The sequence below is a fragment of the Thunnus thynnus genome, chromosome 4, assembly GCF_963924715.1.
Source record: "Thunnus thynnus chromosome 4, fThuThy2.1, whole genome shotgun sequence".
In the NCBI taxonomy this organism is placed as follows: Eukaryota; Metazoa; Chordata; class Actinopteri; order Scombriformes; family Scombridae; genus Thunnus; species Thunnus thynnus.
Window position 1 is genome coordinate 27,022,454 of NC_089520.1, and position 16,752 is coordinate 27,039,205.

At 38.3% G+C, this 16,752-nt stretch overlaps 3 protein-coding genes across 4 annotated transcripts in view; 2 read left to right on the forward strand and 1 right to left on the reverse strand.

The window, feature by feature from the left end:
* The window catches only part of LOC137181916 (ataxin-7), a 28,952-nt gene extending 24,968 nt beyond the window's left edge, over positions 1 to 3,984 (forward strand). For both annotated transcript variants that reach the window (XM_067588029.1, XM_067588030.1), the window contains one exon: positions 815 to 3,984. In XM_067588029.1, coding sequence (XP_067444130.1) covers positions 815 to 832 — 18 coding nt within the window. In that variant the 3' untranslated portion in view covers positions 833 to 3,984. The remainder of the gene's footprint in view (positions 1 to 814) is intronic.
* A 42-nt stretch (positions 3,985 to 4,026) lies between these two features.
* psmd6 (proteasome 26S subunit, non-ATPase 6) lies at positions 4,027 to 8,644 on the reverse strand. The gene is made up of 8 exons (XM_067588031.1): positions 8,377 to 8,644; positions 7,662 to 7,867; positions 6,067 to 6,212; positions 5,750 to 5,969; positions 5,401 to 5,509; positions 4,973 to 5,141; positions 4,347 to 4,424; positions 4,027 to 4,253 (listed from the first exon to the last, which is right to left on the reverse strand). Exons 1-8 carry the CDS (start codon positions 8,519 to 8,521, stop codon positions 4,157 to 4,159), a joined length of 1,170 nt encoding a protein of 389 aa, XP_067444132.1. The 5' UTR covers positions 8,522 to 8,644; the 3' UTR covers positions 4,027 to 4,156.
* A 1,217-nt stretch (positions 8,645 to 9,861) lies between these two features.
* Positions 9,862 to 16,438, forward strand: slc2a9l1 (solute carrier family 2 member 9, like 1). The gene is made up of 12 exons (XM_067588610.1): positions 9,862 to 9,901; positions 11,386 to 11,481; positions 11,683 to 11,843; positions 11,923 to 12,047; positions 12,131 to 12,260; positions 12,508 to 12,656; positions 13,013 to 13,200; positions 13,314 to 13,424; positions 14,583 to 14,684; positions 15,444 to 15,519; positions 15,655 to 15,782; positions 16,086 to 16,438. The coding sequence occupies exons 1-12, from the start codon at positions 9,878 to 9,880 to the stop codon at positions 16,269 to 16,271; spliced, it is 1,476 nt and encodes a 491-aa protein (XP_067444711.1). The 5' UTR covers positions 9,862 to 9,877; the 3' UTR covers positions 16,272 to 16,438.
* The last annotated feature ends 314 nt before the right edge of the window (positions 16,439 to 16,752 follow it).

Below are 16,752 nucleotides of genomic sequence, written 5' to 3' on the forward strand. Positions count from 1 at the left end.
CGTGATCATGAACACCTTAATGAAAATTACTTCCAACTCTGAAAAATCAAATGTTAGTATTGGACTAGTTATTAGTAATGTCTTGCACCCAGTGCTGGTAATATGGATTCTTTGAAGCAATGTAACAGCAATGAGAAATTTCCCCAGAGAGACCAAATTATCTGTGCCCAAGTTGCATTAGTTAAAAAACAGAAAAATTGCTGAAGTCAAGGGGAACAGTTAGAGGATGCCATACTAATAAAAACAATGGCCACAAGTCAAATTTAACCAACTGGCATATGTCTTATTGTGAAAGGTATGTAGTTGACAAATACAGCTAACTGGCATGTAACCTCAACACTTCCGTCACAGTGTTTGCAACAGGAGATTGATCACTTTAGTTGATTGAACGTTAGTCCTTTCTATTAATTGATATTTTGTCTTTCCCTTGTACCCCGTGAATGTTATTCAGCTCATGAATGAAGAGCATATATTTGATAAGGAATTGCCAATTGTTTTTGGATTTATCTTTTAAGGTATTTCATTAAAGAAGCTGATGAGGCCAGCATTTGTATGTAGTTAAATTATTTCATCTACTTTAGCAACCACTTTAAATTTACAAGTAATAAATTCAAGTGCAAGAACATCCAGTAGTAACGGGAAAGTGTTAAAGAAGGAAATATAACATTGTGAATGACACTAGCACAACCCCCTTTTGCCTGCTTAGAGTTTAGTAGAATTAGTTACTCTGACTGGTTGAGAGTAGTTATAACTTACTACAGACTGATGTCTTAACAACCATTTTAACACAGTTTTTTCTCTCTCCTTTACGCAGCCAAAGGCTCGTCCCTGACAGCGGTGTCCGGCTTCTGTGTATGGAACTGGCAGGCGGACGGGGAATAGTCCAGAGCAGTCCGCATACTGCTCTGGACTGCACGAGGCCTTCTAAAATCAAACCCACATTACTCTCAGCTTCCCACAATCCTCAGGGTGGAGATGATCTGGACTGCCCAGTGAAGTCAATGTGGTCCTTACTATTTCTCCCAAAGCCATGTGTGTGGGGGAGGGATGGTGGCACTGAATGGGGATAAGTCAAAGCGTGGAGCGCCAGGGGTCCAGTGAGCGAGCCATGGACCTCCCACGCCTTGTTGTCCCAGTATTCTGAGAGGTCTTCCTGTCTGGCCGGAAGTAGGAAGAAGATAGCGACAGCCATGGGTCTCTTGAGCTCATCGGGTTCAAGTTAAGGGCTGGCGCAAGCTCTGCCGCAACAAGCCGCCATGACGCTGAGCAACTGGGGAGACAACAAGCCGATCTCTTCTGTGTTTGCTGAAGAATGAGTGTGTGAATGTGCGTGCGTGTACGAGTATTTTTCTCATGTCAGATTCTGCTGGACTACTGGAATTTCCAACTTAATTACACCCCCAGCGCCTGATCTCAGAAGCCTTGGAAGGAGAGCAGGAGGAGCAGCAAACTGTTACTTGCAACACCTTAAACAACACACAATCACCTTGTTGTTTCACCTTTCCATTAGTCTGACTCTCTGGTGACACGTCGAGTAACTTTGGGTTACATGAGCCGGTAGGGACGATCTGGTCAATTCTTTTATTACCCAGAATAATTATGCAAGTGTTACCTTTTAATGATTTCTTATGAGCTTTTTACACTGAACTACAAAGAGTCTTTGTAGATGTGGTGAAGACAGTAATGCTTTCAAATGTGAAAAGGACGCCTGATGTGCCCATTCGATTGAATCTTTTGTCAGAGTTGGTTTGGTCGTGAGGACACCTGTTTATCTGAATCTTTTCATTGTGCAAAATGATAGCCACAGTAGACCTACCCCCAACTGTGAACAGCACTAAATAACTTCTTTCTCCACAGGCACTGCTTAGCTGTCCACGAAGCTAGCCAAAAGCTGCTGTCAGCTTTGCCAATTACTTTATTTTTTAACTAAAAGGTGGGCAGTCTTGCCTGTTAAAGCAGTGATGGTGCATTGCCTGTGTGGATATCAAGAAAATCTGTGCAAACCATATTAATGCCACAACCTTTTCTCTAATACTCTGAGAGAACTGAGAGAATTACTTTGTACCCATACAGCTGTGTGAAATCCACAGCTGCTTGTGGGCAGATGTGAATTGTAACTTTTTTTTTCCTACATAGGGAATCAGGTATGGTACGTCTTAACTGGAGCAAACTTTATGCACGTCAGCTGTCTTCTGTGGGTATGATTGTCCCTCCTATGTGTAACCACTACCCAAGCTCTGGATGTTAAAAGTTTCAATGCCTCACCGTAACACTATGTTGGTGTGGGGTTGCGAACGATTTGTCATAGTAGAATGGATAGCCAGGCATTATACTCTATTCCTTTGTCAAAATGGAGTCTTAAATCAGGCAATACTCTCCCATCTCGTTGGGATATTTGCTTATTTCGAGTGGTCTCGAGTGGGTTTTATGGTGCGAGATTCATGGAGATGGCTTCACAGGACTTATTGAAACTTTTGGCAACACCTGTTGATTTACGGAACCTCCACTGATGTCAGTTAGTGTTGAAAGTAAAGGAGACAATTTCTTTTTTAAAAAAAAACTTTAATTTAGCTTTTTTCTTGTAGCCAATGTATCAAAACAAGTATTGAAGTATCCCTATTTGAGAATACATATTTTGTTAACAAATTGTACATAGTGAAATATGTATTTTTGCACAGGCATTTTTTCGTACACGCTGAATTTTTTGGTACAATTTAAAAAGTCATTATTTATTTAGTAAACAAGATGAAAAGTCAGAACTTGATTATTTGAAGTGGTTCACTGCCAAGTCGATATAATGCAATACGCCTACATGTAGAAGCTGAAGCATCTCATGAATCGTGTACTGAGATCCTTTAAGGAACAAAGGTGAAGTGTTGCCACTGTAGCATGTGTCTGTATGACAGAGGATACCTTTATTCACTTTTCAAGGTCTCAATCACATGTGCTTTTACAATACATTTTACGTTGCCTATGAATCAACACAACAACAACAAAAAAAAAAAATGTTACTATGTGACCCAATTAGCCTGTGATTTTGAAAAATGTCCTGCAGGCTTGAAGCTGTGCCCGTTGTCTGACCAATTTCCATGGACTCCTCAGTCATACACTTCGTAGATGGTGTACCTTAAACACATTTCATGATTGAAATATAATGTTCTTTTATAAGGCTGAAGGGACTAAAGCAATCACTGCAAGGAAGAAGAACACTTCAAACAGTTCACCTGCTTGCATCGTCGTTGCCAAACAAGTAATTTGAAACACAGCTTTTAAAGAAATAGTTTGCAGCCTTTAAAAGAAATATCAAATTAAGAAAGTGCCTGAATTTGTTTCACCCTGACTGTTTGAGGACAGTATTCTTTGGGTTGTTTTACCTTACTTGAATGTTCGAAGTGTTTAGGGAGTTTGCTTTTAAATTTGCCTATGAACCCTAAATGTGGTAAAACCTGAGCTTGTCAGCTGCCCAGTATGAAACACTTAGTGTTGTGCGTTTTTTTTGGGGTGGGTGGGGGTTTATCCAAGTTTTCCAGACAAGACGTTAAGATTTTCTGTTCTCGTCAGTGTGTGGCTTAAGCCCCCTCTGGTTTACTGGGAGTTGTACATTAAAACATTCAATCAAGTGTTTTTGTTTACCCTCAAACTCCACTGACATCTCGTCATCGTTTCCAGTCAATGGAAACATTGCGAGGTTGGTTTTTCTACTAGCACCATAGACTTGGAATGTGAAAGTGAGAGAGAATACAGCTCGTGTCTGGGAGGAAAAAATAAATCCACCATTCATACTATGTAAAAGCGTGTATAGATTTTTTTTTTTGTATACATTATCAAAATCATTTTCAGCTGGACTTATGTATTGGCTGCTATGTAATTTGTGAACAAAACATAGGTTAGAATTAATATTTAAAGAAAAAAAGATTGTATAGTATATTTGTTTTGTAACAAGTTTCTGTAAATAAAATAATTTATACTGCTATTTATATGAAATTATGTCTCTGCCTCTTTCCTAAAATAAATGAAGAGAAATGCAACAGTTAAACAAATTTTTTATTATATACACAATATAAGAGTCACTTTGTCAGACAAACTACGGGTGTGGGTATACCAAGATGAAATGCAAGGTGACCCTTGCTGTAATGAAAAAATATGGCCTCCGTGGTTACATGTTGATAACTCTGGACAACTTCTGGACTCTGTTGAGCAGCAAGTCACCCTTCTTAATGGTTTCCTGGTACTGCCAGTTTTTGCTATCAGGTCTGTGGAAAAGCACATGAAGATATTAAGAGTTCAGCGTCTAATTATTCAGTTATTTCCTGAAAGTATTGGGGTTTGAAGAATAGTAATGTTACCTATTGGTTTCCACAATCTCATTCACTTTATCAATTTTGCAGTGGAGACGGCCAGCAGCTATGAATCGGGACAGTTCCCTGAGGAAGAAAGATATAGTTCAGTTAGCCAGAACAAAAGTCAGCGATAACATGATGGTTCCCTACAACCTCGGACTAAGCAAAGGGTAAGAAAAAAAAAAAGAGGAAGATGTACACTTTATGTATCCACGAAGCTCTAATACTGTTTTAATGGTGAATCAATACCAACTACACCCACTTTGGGATGAAGGAATGCACAAGTAAAGCTCACTGGGGGCAGGATTCAGGTCATTGGTTCCCATTCATGTGTAGTTTTGCCTGTGTAGCTCTTTACAAGACTGTCCACAGCATTTAGTCAGTAAATACAGATCTGAGTGCAAATCAAGATATAAAGTTTCTGAACCATCTTGCATCTAACAATTTATCACTTGAGATTATCTGATAGAACTCCCTACATGCCCAATCTGAACACTAGAGAGATTTTGCAATTGAAAAGAAAGAATTTTGCAGTATTGTTGAGGCTTATCTAGAACACAAGAATAATTTTCAAGCACAGCCTCCACTACTACAAAAGACATGGCCTATGGCCGTGGTGTCCAGACACTCACTGGTCGATGAACTCTGTGCTGACACCAAAGGCCTCAGCCATGTAGCCCAGGGTGAGAGAGCGGTAGGACTCTAGCAGCTGGCTGTAGGCCTGTATCCTCATCTCCCTCACATAGTAACGGTAGTGTGGCGCAAAGAGCCAGTCCTTCTTCATCTCCTGCTCCACCGTGGCTGTAACACAATAAGAAGACACTTCTTAGTCTTTATTAAAGTCGTGCGGCAGAGCAGGACAAGAAATCCCATCCAGAGAAAAATACATAATGGAATACATTAAAAAAAAGACACCAGAAACTCTGTACATCTCTGAAATGACAAACAGCATAAAGACGACTAGCAGCTGTACTCTACAAGTGACCAGATTACTTAAATGTTATACAATGTTGTTTTTTTTTTGTTTTTTTTAGATCAGTGAAAGAAAAGGTGTCCTCACCCAGAGACTGGAAGAAGACAGAGTAACGGCACTCGTAGAGGGAGAAGAGATACTGGCGAACAGAAGGCAGACTGTGCAGCACCTCCAAGATCTCTGCTCCCTTTATGACCTGAAGAACACATTTAAAAACGTTACAACAGCCATGCTGCCAACTGTGTCAAAAAACATACAATAACCTTTATGCAAGTTATGATGTGATATGATATAGTGATGAAATAGTTAGTCAATTCACTGCCTTTTTATTTTTTTTAAACTGCAACCACTCTTGGAATCAAATAAAAAGTCACAAAAACATATGCAGTCTCCCTCGATAGTTTCTTGTGAGTAAATAAACTGTCTCCTTGCCTACCTTTTCACGGAGGTCAGGCCTTTTTAGGGCGATCATGCAGACGTAGACAGTGTAGGTGACAAAGGTCTTGTAGTCCATCAGCTCGTAGGAAGTAAAGGTGGATACTGTGTCAAGGAAGAGCTCAGCGGCTTGCTTGAAGTCCCTGATGGCCACACAGTACAGACCCTGGTAGACCTTCAGACGATTCCTCCGGTCCCAGTCTCCCCCCTCTTCAATAAGGCTGCGGAGAGAGGAGATATGCAGGGAGGGGAATAATGAGTACTGAAAAGATTACAGAGACTGTTGGTGGAGATGTTGCAGAACAAAAGAGCCTTTACGTTTTGGCTTTCTCCGAGTTGCGTGTGATGAGGTCACTATCCATGTAGAAGAGGCCGATCCTCAGCAGGTAGAAGACGATGTCTAGTCTGTGACCCAGAGCCACTGTCTTGTCATAGGTCTTCCTGAAGGCTGTTAGGGCACCCTCCTGTGGAAGTACAAGATAAAGTCAATCAGTTCTGCTACTTTTCTGTACATGCAAACCCCTGTAACTTCATTTATCACAACAAAGATAAAAAAGAAGAAACAGAATACAAACAACCACTCTGCATACTGCTGTACTACTTCAATTACTGTAATATTATCGAAAATGAGAAACTCGTCATTACAAATTATGTGTCACCCAAATTACTAAGAATGTAATACTATGTGTGGTGGAGTTAAAAGTGCCACTCAAACATGTGAAAGAGTGCTTCAGCAATATGTTTGATTTTGGCTCTGATACAAAGCAGTGCTCATGAATAGGAAAGTAATCAGTGGGTGATATTTTCTTGGGAAAATATACTTTAGAGCTGCAACGATTAATTGATCCATCGACTAGTTGGTCAACAGAAAATTAATCATCAACTACTATAATTGCTTTTTTTTAACAGCAAAAATGGCAAATTGCTGATTTTGGACTGTCAGTCAGCCAAAATAAGACATTTAAAGATGTAGTCTTTGACTTTGGGAAATCACAAATATTCTCACTACTTTCTGACATTTTATAGACAAAATGATTAATCGAGAAAATAGCTTAGTCAGCTGATTAATAGATAATGAAAATAATCACTAGTTGCAGCTCTACTTAGCATCAACATGAATGAATGTTTGTGATATTACCTACTACAAATACCAACACTCAACAAACATGCACTCAGAAAGCGTATGAATTTATTAACATCAGATGTGAGGTTAATTGTGTGCCTGTTGCTTTAAGATAAGAAGACACCTGAAAGGGGTGTGTGTTTACAGTATATGTTGCATCTTTTCAGCACTACCATATAAAGATCTGCAATAGTCACAAAGCCAAGGTTGTAATCTAATGCCAGCTGTCAAGTGACAAACAACTCTTGTTGCTTAAAAGATAATGAAAAGCAGCAAATTTAGATTTTGACAGAAAGAAAACAGCAAAGTCCTTCAGATAAATAACATACTTTAGTTTGAATGAAGTCTGTCGATATGGTCATGGATTTCAGTCTAGATTGATAGGTTATTATATTATTAATGGTGTCAAGCTAAGTCAACAAAAGTACTGAGCAATTACTTTATTTATTTCCCCTTCTAAACAGTCTCTCCAACCACTGCTACAGTAACACATGTTAAACAAAAGATGAAGACTGGAGATAAAAGCTGCATGCATCTGTTTATAATATGCAGCCCAAATTGCTATTTCTATTTTCCCGAAGTGCTGCAATAATTATTTTGTCATATCATCTGTCTTTAAAATGACCGATTTAAAAAAAAAAAAAAAAAAAAAGCTGTCTACGGGCTAGTTCATAGAAGCCATTGTCATCATTTTCCTTAGAACAGAAATGGATATATGAATACCTGCCTGTCAAAGCGGCAGAGAGACTCCCCATAGCTGCCGTGTGTGTGTTGACCGAGGAGGACTTACCTTATCTCCAATCCTGATCAGATATTCGGCTTTGGCCATCATAGCGTCTCGTATCTCGCTCTCTCCCAGGTTCTTCTCTGCATCCTCCAGCACATCGTCCAGGCGCTTCAGCTCCTCCTCGTTGGCCTTCTTCATTTTATTCAGGAGGTCGCCGTCCAGCTGCCACTTCAGTTCCTTACACAGACCCTCATAATACGGAGCCATATCTGGAGCACAGAGAAGATAGTTTAACTAGTTGACAGGAGTGAGACAGGCTCGGTTAAAAAGACCATTTAATTAACTTTACATCTAAAAAATGATGACACAGAGACGTTTCAGTCGATTTTCCACTAAAAACAGTTATTTTATGTACAAATAAGTTATTTCTCGCCCCCTCCCGTTATTTTTCCACTGTTAAGTCAAATAAAAGCTATATAAATACGGCAGAACGTGAAAATATGATGACTTTAGCCTTCTATTTGTAGACGAAAATTAACAAACAACCCTCCTTGAGTTTGCTAGTCGCCAGCTAGCTGCTAATGCAGTTAGCTAACAGGCTAATTTTCCTGCTATGGTCGTTGAGTAAAAGTTAAGTGAATTAACGGACTTTACTGAATTTTAATTACACTTATACACCAAGTCCATTATCTATGTGCATACAGTAATGTGTGTCTGCACCGTGCAGGTAATAAGCAGGCGAGTGAGGGTAACGTAACGTAGTGAAATGCTAACTCACTGTTAGCTTTGATAGCGTCCATGAGCTCTGTCTTCACTTTAACATCCTGCCGGTGGCCGTCCATTGTGAGCAGAAACTTCAGCTGGGCTATCCTCAGATCAGGGTTCTTGGGCAGACCCTCTTCCTCCAGATTCTCTAGCGGCATTTTTACTTAAAAGTATACGAGCAAAGACGCGAACTGAATGCTTTCTTTGTGTGGACAGAGACCAGCTAGTCAACGATGACTACGGAAAACACTGCGCTGTGTTGCTTCCGTCGGACTGTCAGTCAGAGAGGGCGGAAAAGAGCGGAGACAGCCGGACACTTAACTAACCAAGGTGCCGTTTACTGCCCCCTGCTGGACAGGACTGGGGACAACAGCTGTATGTAATGTGAAGTTTGTCACTGGCATACAGTCAAGACATATATATAGTATTTATATAGCACATTTCATACACAAAAGCAACACAAAGTGCTTTACAGAGAACGTAGATAAAAGCACAAAAACAAATATTAAAATCAATAAAAGCAAGTGAAAGCCCACTTAGCCTACTGTTACCCACTACAGTATATTCATTTTTATTGTATTAGCTTACTGTTTTTGCAGCTAGTCTACGATACATCAACATAATTAACAGTTTTATAAAATGGAAAATAACATGTTCATGTCAGTCAAATTGTAAATTTGAAATGACACTGCCAATTAAACTTTATAAAGAGAAACCAAAATGTTGTGTTCAAAATATTCACTTAAATCCTTAGAGAATACTTTTGTTTGTTATTTGTTTTCTAAGATCTCCCCACCATTCACTATTCATTCTAATATTTAATGTTTTGCGTATTGCATTGTGGGACAATGTTGTCCACCAAAACCACAGTCAAAAACCAAGTGTTGCAGGTTGGATTTTTTAAAAATATACCTAATTTAGACCCTTTTCTAGTGTGCACACACCCTCCAAACCTGCTTAGAATTATATAACTGGGACACAGCCATAGTTGATTTTATTTAAAGCAGCTAAATTGTGTATACCTGTGTATAAGCTAACCTCATCATTTCCCTTTTATCCTTGTTTGTTTATTTATTGTTTTGGGTTGGCTTTTCAACAGCATGTATGCCATGACAATCACACTCAATAATTAGCACTGTTTGCATCTTTCCATTCTTTCCATTGTTCACAGACATGCTGGCCAGGTGAAATGAACGCATGTGTAGAGGAATTTACAGACATTTCTGCAAATGAAAAAGCTTAGTAAACTGTTTATGTGGTTTATCCTCTGTTTATTGTACCCCTGCATTAATACAATATTAGAATGTATGATAAAAGCAGGCTTGATCACACTGACTGTCCTGCACCGCATCATCAGTCCAGTCGACAGGACACACTGTCAGGGTGGCTGCGTGATTGCTGGTTGTTTTATTTCTGGTTAGAAAGTCTGAAAAGTTAATGATAACCAGTCAGAAATGCTTAACAGAGTCCATACAGTCTGGACATAGATACTGGTCCATGCCAGTAGAGACAGAATGGAAACTGTGCTGCAGCAGCTGGTAGGCTTTTACTGAAATCTAATGAATTTGTTTAATAGTAGTCAGTATAGTTTTTATTATATATGTGTTCACAGGACAGTTTACATCATAAGAAAAAATATGTATTTGTAAATCTTAAAACCTTATTCAAATGTTGTTATTTTTCTGCGTAGTCTGAACACTATGTTTTGGCTCAAACAAATTTCTATCAACAGGGGAAATTGTCAAGGAAAATATATAACAGGTGGGGTCCACTTAAAAGCTTTTTGTAGAGCATGTAACAGGTTGTTTTTGAGTTCACCTGAGCTCAGTGACACATCCAAACCACCGTTTCAGCTGAGTCATTCCACTTTGTCAGTTTCCGAGTTATTTTGTAAACCATCCATTCAACACAAAAAGAACAAAACACACATAGAGCTGAGCTATCTTATCAATCATAAAATATACCAAAATTTTAAAAGGGGTCAGAAAAAAATCACGTGTGAAAAGTGCACCAAGTATTATATAATGTTATTTATTTTACCCCCAAAGTGTGTTAGTTTTAGTTTCAGTTGTAAGTGTAACAATAAGAGGGTCATTTTGACTTTACTGTATATGTATATATCAATATAGGTTACATGACATTTACCATTTATAATACAATTATCAACCAGTTGTTACTAAATATCTTAATTGAGATCATGAGAGCAGTTGTTATTTTCATATTGTGTCATAGGTTGAGTTGTTTTGATGACTATATTAGTCATTGAGTTACACATTAAGTGGTCCTTAATTTAGAGGCATTTAGCATATTTTCTATGCTTTTAAGATTGCATTTCTTCATGTAAGACCAGATTTCTTTTCTTATACATTTTATCAATGATGTTAGCAGTATTCATTTCCAGGGTAAACATTATACCTAAAGATCTTGGTTAATTATGCTACTTATCAATTTAGTGTATAATTTCACACATTATATATTTGCCTCATAAAAATATCAGTTTTTTCAGAAGATATAATTTTGACCATACAGTGTACTACACCTTTCTCCACCAGTTTTGTAAAAATGAAGGTTTTCTAATCTGGGATAAAATTAATTTGCTCTAATAAATTAGGTTTCATTGAAGATGAGTGTTGATTTAGTTAATTCAGCATTACAAATCAGGAAAAGCTTCCAGATTCCTGTAGTCTATAGCAGCTTGGGTTGCAGTACTTAATTGATAACCACAAAATTATGGACTAGTCTACATGATCAAAATCGAGTATTGACATGTGAAGTGAGCTTGTACATATCAAGAAAATATCTAGAAGTAATTAAATTAACCTAAAACTATTAGTGTCTTTGAGTGAGTCTACAAAACCAAAACATAGCATCTACAAAGCTGGTTGTAAAAAGGACAATCACATTATACAAATCAAGGAAATGTGATTTTACAAATTCTGGTGCACATTTCACATTTCACATACAAGATATCCTGTCATATCACTACTGTAGTCCTATTTCTGCTCTCCACTCTGTCTTGTAGACCCGTGGGAGCGCTCTGTTCCTCATCATTATTTTGGGAATTGGAGGAACCTTTCAGTCTGGATACCATATCACTGGCCTGAGTTCTCCCTCACCGGTGAGAGACATCACTTGTTACCTCTCTTTTCTATTTCTTCGAGCTCCTACACTAAATTTAAAACTCAACGCAAACACACCCTACTTTCAGTCATTGAATGAAAGCAGAGAGAGTGTGTGGAGCGAATTTTCTTTTTTCATTGCTCACTAAGTGAATTAAGTTCAGGCTATAAAAAGTTCTCCCTTAAAACTGTCACTGCAGTACATAAAGCGCTTCATCAACAGCAGCTGGTATGACAGATATGAAGAGCCTCCACCTCAACAGACGGTCACAATCATCTGGTCTCTTATTGTCTCCATGTACGCTGTTGGGGGACTCTTTGGCGCTGTCAGTGTCAAATTTATCTCAGGCATGGTTGGAAGGTGAGTAAGAGGCACTAAATGCAACGTTAAGTGTTACTTATCCATGTAAGACTTAAAGGGATTTGTGTTCCTTCATCAGAAAAAAGGCAATGATCGGCAACAGCTGTATTGCCATTGTTGCAGCAGGGATCATGCTGACAAGTAAAGGAGCCAAATCTTATGAAATGATCATTGTGGCAAGAATCCTGCATGGCTACTCAGCAGGTAAGTACATAGTCTGTGACAAGCATGACACACCACACATAAATACGTGAAAACTTTTACCTGACTCCTCTCATGACATGCAGGTTTGGGGATGAGCATCCATTTGATGTACCTTGGTGAAATTTCACCCAGAAAGATAAGAGGCGTAGTGACTCTTACCTCATCGACATTTGCGTCACTCGGCAAATTGTCTGGACAGTTTTTTGGACTGAGGTATGCAATTATTGTCAGCATGTTGAGATAATGATAAAGCTCACTGAATGTACAAGATATTACTGACACATTTCTTTCATTAAAGGAGATTTAGACAAAGAGAAGCAGATGAGTTAGCAAGGAGTGGATTGTGCCAAAAGAGCTTGAACTCAATATTAGAAAGTAGTAATCTTCTACAGCAAAAAACAACAACAACAAAAGAAATTTTAATCTGAACTGTACCACTTCATTTTATTTAATTTCTCAGTGAGATCCTTGGTCGTGAGGAGCTGTGGAACGTCGTTCTCTGTGTCCCTGCATGTTTCTCTCTGATTCAGGTTCTAGTGTTGCCTTTTCTTCCTGAGGCTCCCAGATACCTGTTCATAGAGAAAGGTGATGTTAAGGCTTGCAATAAAGGTTGGTATATTTCCTCATATTAATACAGTACCTGCCCAAACAGCTTAGAAGTATTAAAATCTGATGTAATGATCTGTGAAAAAAATACTACCTGAAAAATTCATCACGCAAGATTTGATCATCAGTCATAAGTGTCAAAAAGGCCTTTAATGTGGTTGCATTTGAAGTAAAAGTATTAGAGGTGCAGTGTTTTTAACTGTTAAGAGGCCTACAACATGCCATACATGTCAAAAAATATACAAAGTGCGTTATTTTATTATATGGAAAATGTAAAATGTACAGGTCACAATTGTAGGTATTGCTGTGTTATTTTCTCCTTCTAATTAATCTTTATTCTCTGATCCTTCTCATTCCAGCTCTCCAGAGTCTGTGGGGCCAAGGTGACTTCAAACAGGAGATGGACGAGATGCTGGCTGAGCAGGAAGCCATTGAAGCAGCCCCACCAAAAAGCATTCTGCAGCTCCTGAGGGACAGGACTGTCCGATGGCAGCTTATCACCATGTCCTTGATCTACTGCTGCAACCAGTTATCAGGCATGTCCGCGGTGAGGATGTTCGCTAAGTGGCTCTAAACACCATAAATGCCCAAAAATGCAAATACAAAAATTAAAAATTACATTGTAGCCTCTCAAACAATGCTTCTCTCCTTAATTTCCAGATCAGTACCTTTTCTTTTGACATCTTTCGGAAGGCAGGTATACCGGGAGACAAGATCCGCTACGTCACTCTTGGTCTTGGAGTATCTGAAATCCTCACCTTTATTTCCTGTGTGAGTAACTCCCTCACTGTGTACCTGAGCTCTTTAACTCCAGATCTTAACTCCACTTATGGTAGAACCCTTCTTTTCTTTATGTGTACGCTCAACTTGGCACATAAATGTTGCTATTTTTCTACTTTACCTCCTGGGCTGTTGATGGAGGGATTGCAGGAGACTTTTTGGTCAGTAGTTCAACTATTCAAACTGCTGCTACTACAACCAGCTAGTAACCTGCAAGTCCTCCTCTTCCCACCAGAAACACACTGAGGTAAACAGGCATAATAAATCACGACCATTAGATTGCATGTAGAAACTGATCATGTAATAACTACTGATAATACAATAATAACAAGTGTCATAAAAACTGATGATGTAACAACCTGAAATAAAAACATTAGGTGTGTAACATAGGAACTTTTGCATATAATGTAATGATTTTGTGCTGGTTATTACATTATCATTCTGATCTTTTAACAACATATATTGTAATAACAAGTCAAATGAAAAAAAACAAAGTATTTCAACTTCACCAAGGACAAACACACACACACACTCAAGCACACTCACACACACAGGTTTGTACACCATAAACTGTAGAAGTATCCATGTGGCTCATCACTGCAAAGACATGTGTTCAGTTCTGAGCAGAAGTTATTTTAACAAACACAACTGGCACTGTTGGCAAGTGGGAAGCCAGTGAGGGATGATGATGATGATGATGTTTTTTGCAGTAAAACATGCAACTGTTTGAGGGAAGGGATTGAGCGAGGTAGTTTGAACTTCAGTGTGGGCTTTAAGTTGTCATTACATTATTCATCGTTATGTCATTATCAGCTTTTACATGGCAACTATATTCAATATTTATTCATTTGTGTCCTGATTCAATTTTATGAATAGCACTTTGTTTTATGTGCTGTTAACAGTTTTTTGTTTGTTTGTTTTTTTACTAGATTTCCTGGTGAATATGTGGAAAAGTGTGTTATGTGTATGTTGTTTTATGACAGAATAAGACCAAACCAAACCAAAAGCAAGTATGGCGGATAAAGAAGCAGAAGATCATTTTTGTTGTATATCTCTTGACATTCCTCAGAATAGCAAACAGAAACACATTATTAATGTATTTTTTTAATTCTATCATTATTTCTACCTCTCTCTCTCTCTCTCTCTCAGGGCCTGCTGATTGAACACACAGGGAGGAGGCCGTTGTTCTGGGGAGGCTATGGTGCCATGTTTACTAGCTGGGTGTTTGTCACTGTCACACTCAACCTAAAGGTAAACCTGCCACCTTTGAATATTGACACAGACATAGCTATGTGTGAGGTCAAGTCACACAAAACAGTTTTTTGAAACTGGTTGTGGTTCATGGTCAGTGCCTCAATCCCTAAGCCTTAGAGGTAACAATGCTAGTTTAATTTGCACAGGTTTTGAAATATCCAACTCGGAGATTTCTGCCTCCACACAGATACAATGGAGGGGAACAGAAATTTATTTGTGGTGCTCACAGCTTTGAAAGATTACGTTTAAAAAATGTTAGTCTGGTTAATCCATAAATTTAACTGTGACAATTTTCACTGAAACTACTGTCTACTAAAGAGATAGCCTCAATGAACGCCACAAATTAAGTTCTATTCACCTCTATGGATCATGCTGAATGCACAAATCTCAGAAGCTGTTATCTAAAAGCTTCAGCAGATAAAACAAAAACTATCTGCATTCTAAATCTGCATACTGTAGCTTGACACTAATTAAGTGCACTGAATTAAAAAAAGAAAAGATTTGGAGGCCTTATCTCAAAATGATTACTTATCATAATTATGAGAGAAGATTTCAATTATGAGATCCAGATCTTACTAGAAAAGATCTCATAATTAAGAGAAAACTATCTCTTTTTTTCTTTGGTGATGCACATTTGTATGACACTAAGGATGACACTAAGGATGAGTGAAAAATTATAGAATGGTGTTTTCTGTTATTTTGGTGAATGGACCATATAATTCCCATAAAGTAATGTGGATCATTGTCTTCATGCAGGATTCCAGCTATTGGGTTCCATACATTACCGCTGGCTTGATCATCCTCTTCATCATCTTCTTCTGTGGAGGACCTGGTATATGCTTTACAGTACACATATGAATGGAAACCTAATACATTACACACTAGTTCTAATGGATTGCAGAGAAAAGATGTTTGTATGTAAAGATATTCAATTCAATCATCTGCGTTGTCTCTGCGGTTCATCCAGCGGGAGCAACAGCTACTCTCAACAGTGAGATCTTCATCCAGTCCAACCGAATGGCAGCATTTGTCCTCACAGGGATCCAGCGCTGGTTGGTATTTGCTGTACTGGGCCTAGTCTTCCCATTCCTTATTGTGAGTACAAACCAACCTGAAAATAAGCAACAGATTGAAGTTTACACTGTAAAAATAAACTGCAAAAATTGCTTTTGAAGATAAAGAGGATATTCATTAACAGTATGGATTCTTTGTTGATATCCAGCATATACAGTTATATACATTGCACCACCAATACTCCTCATTGATTATGATTAAGATTTATGACAAAATGAATATATTTTAGTTTGTAGTAGGTATTTCAATACCATTAGACTATGTGTCATGTTCAAACATGAAGCTTGTTGTGATGCTTTATTGTCCATTTCCTCCATTTCCCAGAATGCACTGGACTCGTATTGCTTTGTGATCTTCGCCTGTGTGTGTCTGCTGGGTTGTCTTTATACCTTCTTCGTCCTGCCTGAGACGAAAGGAAAGACCCTGCTGGAGATCTCAGAGGAGTTTAATGCCATCAATGTCTGTGGGAAATCCTTCTTAGAGGAAATGAGAGTAGAAACCAAATTATGAGGCAGTCCAGATACAGTATTTATGACAATATTTATGCTGTGTGAAGTACTGTAATACATTGTGAAGTACTGTAATTCATTGCAAATACACCAGCCAATAAATACTGTATCCTATATATAGGGGAACATAGTTGAACATGGAGGGAAATGTAGTGTTTTATTTCTTGTCTTTGTCCATAAACAGGTGTCATTTCTAACACCAGTTTACTGTCATTCACTTATTTCTGTGACTCTTAATGTATCTTACTCCACAGCAGTTGGATTTTTAGATCATCCCAAACTAGCACCAACACCAACTTTAACACCCAGAGCAACAAATAACTGGTGAAATCAACAGTTACTGTATACTTTTACACCCACTGAATGGTCACATGGTGAATATTAAGAATAGTAAGAATAAAAACAAGAACAGTTTAGACCAAATGGTTGGGTAAAAAATACCTCTTATGATTTGGCAGACAACAGAATCCAATTACCTATTT

Excerpts from the sequence above, each read along its gene's own strand:
- slc2a9l1 (XM_067588610.1), top strand. The coding sequence starts at position 9,878 with ATGGAAACTGTGCTGCAGCAGCTG. Across the intron at positions 13,425-14,582 it reads TCCTCACCTTTATTTCCTGT|GGCCTGCTGATTGAACACAC; the intron begins GTGAGTAACTCC and ends TCTCTCTCTCAG. Across the intron at positions 15,520-15,654 it reads CTTCTTCTGTGGAGGACCTG|CGGGAGCAACAGCTACTCTC; the intron begins GTATATGCTTTA and ends CGGTTCATCCAG.
- psmd6 (XM_067588031.1), bottom strand. The coding sequence starts at position 8,521 with ATGCCGCTAGAGAATCTGGAGGAAGAGGGTCTGCCCAAGAACCCTGAT. Across the intron at positions 7,868-8,376 it reads GGACGCTATCAAAGCTAACA|ATATGGCTCCGTATTATGAG; the intron begins GTGAGTTAGCAT and ends TCTGTGCTCCAG. Across the intron at positions 4,425-4,972 it reads AGCACAGAGTTCATCGACCA|GGAACTGTCCCGATTCATAG; the intron begins GTGAGTGTCTGG and ends TTTCTTCCTCAG.